Source organism: Sinocyclocheilus anshuiensis, unplaced genomic scaffold (assembly GCF_001515605.1).
Source record: "Sinocyclocheilus anshuiensis isolate Anshui unplaced genomic scaffold, SAMN03320099.WGS_v1.1 scaffold1496, whole genome shotgun sequence".
NCBI lineage: Eukaryota > Metazoa > Chordata > Actinopteri > Cypriniformes > Cyprinidae > Sinocyclocheilus > Sinocyclocheilus anshuiensis.
In genome coordinates, this window is record NW_015538031.1 from 289403 (window position 1) to 294325 (window position 4923).

General features: G+C 38.0%; 1 protein-coding gene across 1 annotated transcript in view; it reads left to right on the forward strand.

Moving 5' to 3' along the window:
• Nucleotides 1–4923, forward strand: part of LOC107680469 (probable C-mannosyltransferase DPY19L3) — a 58184-nt gene that overhangs the window by 32444 nt on the left and 20817 nt on the right. Inside the window, exon 17 of the mRNA XM_016476355.1 lies at nt 4364–4496. Coding sequence (XP_016331841.1) covers nt 4364–4496 — 133 coding nt within the window. The remainder of the gene's footprint in view (nt 1–4363; nt 4497–4923) is intronic.

Genomic DNA, 4923 nt, shown 5'->3' on the forward strand with positions numbered 1-4923 from the left:
CCTGCTGATTACAGAACCGGCATTACTATCAAAATGCGCATGGCAATCGCATTCGATTAATCATGCAGCCCTAGTTACTGGTAATGAATTGTGCTTTTGAAATCAATAATAATTCTGCTCTACAGTCGCTGTCATTGATGAAGGATAAAACAGAAGTTTCTTTACTCTATTATTGAAGCCTTTTGCTGTGTGAACACGTAAGTGTGAAAAAAGGTCTATTAGGGAGAGGAAGGCCAAGGAGATCATTTGTCTCTGATGACATCTGTGCTACTGTAGTTGACCATGTGCTTCTCTCTGGACGATATTTGATAGAAGTTCATCTGAGTGGAAAATCCTTCATCCGGTAATAGAGGTGGCTTGTGAGAACATTACTTTCATTAGAAAGTATTTTTCATGCAGTGTTGTTGTTTGTTTTTCATACATTGTATGAGTGAATAATTTGTGAAATGTATTTTTTTTTTTTTCCTTTTGTGCTTTTGAATTATGCATTTTCAGGTAATCTGATTCAATACATTTTAACATTTGGATGGATTAATTCACATCCACATTACTATTCAGTTAAAAATGAATACTATATGACATTTTAAACAGTTTCTGAATATGCATTTTTATGGTTGGTGAACCTTAAGCTTTACTTGAGGAAGCATGTCTTTTCTTCTGGAGGAACATAAAGGCTTACTTTTTTGCTATTTCAAGATATTTATTCGGCACCAACAGCCGACCGCTGGAACAGTCGGTTATCAACACTGTCTGTGTGCAGCCCAATGTTTGTGTCCAGTCGCCGGGTGAATGTTGAGACGGTCCAATGTGATACTGCGTATGTCGAACTGGTCCATCCACACTCAACCGCAATAGGGAATACTTCGAAAGCTGAAAGCCTTATGCACATTTAAAACATTGAAAAAAAAAAAAAAAACGTATGTATGCAGTACACTACAGTGAATGTTTTCAGGTTGTTATAAAGCAATTGATTTGTTGACAAGATGCTGTATTAGTGGAGAACAGACATATGTTTGCCATCGAGGCTGAGAAGGAAATAAAGTGATAGAGTAAACACACAATATATGAGGATTGTCCGGAAAGTATCCAGCCATATAATATGAAAAAATATGAGATGGGAGATACAATACAAAGAAAACTGCTGCAGCTATGGGCAACTGGGGATTGGCAGCTTCATCACGACAATGCGCCGGTCCATGTATCACGTCTCGAGCAGAGTTTTTTGGCGAAACATCAAATCACCCAGGACTCAGCCCAGATTTGGTGCCCTGCAACTTCTGGCTTTTCCCAAAACTAAAATCACCTTTGAAGGGGACTGAGGCGTCATTGTACTATGTACAGTGTTTCTTGTATCTTGTATCTTATTCGATAAATGTCTCTACTTTTCATATTACATTGCTGGATACTTTCCGGACACCCCTCGTACATATGTATTCAATTACAGTGCTATGGCCTTTGTGTAGATCAGCAGTCGGGAACCTATGGCAAAATTAGACCGTTCATTTTTCTGCAGAAAAAGCAGCCAATTACAGCTTTTTTGTTGTACAGCCTACCAAAGTTAATTAAAAGTTTAGAATGATATATTTACAGTTGTACCGACCACAGTGCATGTTCAGTGCTGTTCGAGAGTGTCACGACAGCAATCAACATTTCCATGGTAACCTAGAGCTCCTGCACTCAGATTCAAGCAGCTATGCAGCTTGTTTGTGGTAATGACAAAAAGAAAGATTTTTTTAAAACAGCAGCAAAAATTAAAAAGTATATAAAAAGTGACTGGACTGAAACATATTATTTTATTCAAACTGGTGCACTGCTGTGTCCAGAGGCATTTCGAAAACATTTCGCATTTCGACTTTTGCTTTTGCCACAGAGCAAAATTAGGTCCTATGTATCGCATTTATGTCAATATGATTATCTGCACAGCTTTCACTAGGCAGGCTGTTTGAATTTATTCAAAGAAACATGGATGAATGACAAACTAAGGAGCGGGATGTGCTTGATATTAAAAAGAAATATTAAAAGCACAATAATCCTCAAAAGAGAACTGAATCCACTACTGCGCGGAACACAGGCAAGCATAGTAGGCTTTGTCTTCGGTCGTGTGCTCAAACTGAAAAATATACATAGAAATTTGCCTTTGTAATTAGACCTTAGTTATAGGCCCTGTGTAACACATACACAATAAACAAAATTTGAATAGGTGCATTAACACACATCTTTCATTCTGTCTGATTTGATACAGACTGACCCATAAGTGCTTTTTTGGCAGATTAGTTCACTTGTTTGAAGCAAAACCTCTCTAGGTTTAGACAACACAACAGTACACTGGAACAAAACAAGATCTGAAAATATCTTTATAGACATTCATGCTGGAAGACAAGACAGAGATACTGATGAAAACTAGAATGTTTTCAATTAATTCAATTGGATTTTATGTTGGTATCTCTCTGTCGGTCTGTCTATGTGTACTGTACTTTGAGGGCTGCCCTTTCTTCAAAGTTTTGCAACAGAAGTCTGATAATTTCTCATTTTCCATTCCACATTACCCGCTAGCATCAGAAGGGCTGCTCCTGAACCCTGTTATTGGAAGAACCTGTGTCTCTCAAAATCTTTTTCATAGGTGTGTGTATATAAGATCACACATTAAGTTTGTCTTTGAGGAGAAGGTCATGCCAAATTCTATGAGACCACTGTAATTGGAGCCAATTTTTCTTTCTTTGTTCGCTGCTTCATTACTTTAGTAAACTTTAGATTGAAAATAGCTGTTAGTCATCCTATATGATTGTGTTTGTGAGTCTGTTCCCTTTGTTAACATATTTTTGTGTGTGGTACAAGCTGACCAGAGATGAAACAGAGTGTGTTATTGTACCCGCTATGGGGCAACGAGGAGTTAGTTTTGGATTTTGTCTGTGCATGTGTCTGTGTGTGTGGCACATAGTCACTGGACTTAAGTTATTGAACTCTGTGCAAGTTTGTCCTGTGAGGGTCCATGTTCACGGTTGACCCATACTGACCCATCTTGCTCCTCTGTAATGAAACATTCCTTCCATGCATCCAATATTTAATCCAATTCATTCCAGACTGGACAGAGATGAAACCATCATATCCTCTGTAACCTTCACAAGGACAGACACCGGCTTGAGCTGAAACTGACCTTGAAGCATGAAATCTGACAATATTTTGTTTTATTGCCTAAACAAATTGAACAGACATGGGGTGGGAGTTTTGAATGCCTGAGGCTGCTTTTTTAATCAGTAGTTGTCTTAACTTGTTTTGCTTCGGAACCCAGATTACATTGGGTCGGACATAAAGGGAAGTTCCACAATTACTTTTTGTGGGGGAAAAAGCCCTTACAATTAAACATTGAAATGTATTAATAGTACTGTGAACTATATTTATTATTAATTAGGGTTTTTTAATGTTTTTTTTTCTTTTCTTGTTAACTCTTCATAAACCAAACCCTAACTCTGTAGTAAGTACATGTAGTTAATTAATATTACTAAGTACTGTGTAATTACACTGTAACAAGACGCCATAAAATACAGTGTAACCTTTTTTTTCTTATGATGTAAAGTGTACAGATACCTAACAAGCTTAATGTTTGTTTGGTTTCTAAATGTCTCTTTATTTCAGTGGTGTGCGAGTATTCGTTCCATTAAAGACATTGTGGGGAGCACAAATGTTTATTCTAGTTACAAATGTATTTTAGTACTTTGGATCGTGTTTTCTTTCAACTTGTGCAATTTTGTTGATGGTTTTTGAGGATGAGGGTATGTCACGCATTCTGCTCATGCTGGAATCTGGCAAATTTGGCTGCTTTTACCAATACAAAATTTGCCCCAAAATACGATCAACAACAAAAGATATGGAGCGTGTTTTCTCCTCCCAGAGGCTTCTGTGTGGTGTAGATACTAATAGTCAGGAATAGAATGTTGTGTAAAATGTTGAAGCTGATTTTGAAAGGTTATGTTTTGATAATAGATGGTCTCTGAAACAACCGTCAGGCTATTCAAATAACATACAGCTTCAGCACTTCCCTCCATGCCATGCACATTTATAAAATGACAGGAGACAGATCACATCCAGACAGACAGAGCCCCTTAAACCTGCAGTAGACTTCAAACCTTCTGCTTTTCTGACATGGGTGATGGGAGTGTACAAACGACTGCATCACTCCTCACTGAACCATTGCACATTTCCACCTTCACCTGAAATAAATGAATGCAGGTTTAGATTTTCTCATAAATGCCACCACTACACACCCAGCCCCCTTGTGCAATCGCCTGTCCTGAAATATTACTGAAACTTGAGAAGTGTATGTAACAGAGCCCTCATGTTTATTTATTTATTTTTTCCTTGACAGATTGAAGACGCCCAAACGGGCAGTGTTTGCAGGCAGCATGCAGCTGTTGGCGGGAATTAAGCTGTGTACAGGGAGAGTATTGACAAACCATCCACACTACGAGGACCAGGCACTGAGAGAGAGGACCAGACAGGTAAGAGTCTCAAGTTTGTGTAGCTTGAATCACAATTCAATCCAAGTTCTACTATGTCTAGGACCTACCGATCTCCTGGAACAACAATTTAATTTTTGGGACATTTTGCCCTTTTGGGAAATGCTTTTGTTTATTTAGTGTCAATGCTAAAATGCTTCAAACACTAGTCTGGAGAAGTTTTTTGAGAACACAAGGAGCAATCAAGGGTGTATTGGTTCATGATTGTGCAACAGTCACAAAATATATTTTATTTAAAGGGGTCATATGATGCAATTTAAATTTTTCCTTTCTCTTTGGAGTGTTGCAAGCTCTTGGTGCATAAAGAAGATCTGTAAAGTTGCAAAGACTAAAGTCTCAAATCCAAAGAGATATTCTTTATAGAAGTTAAGAGTCAACCACGCCTACCTAAAACGGCTCATTCTAACAC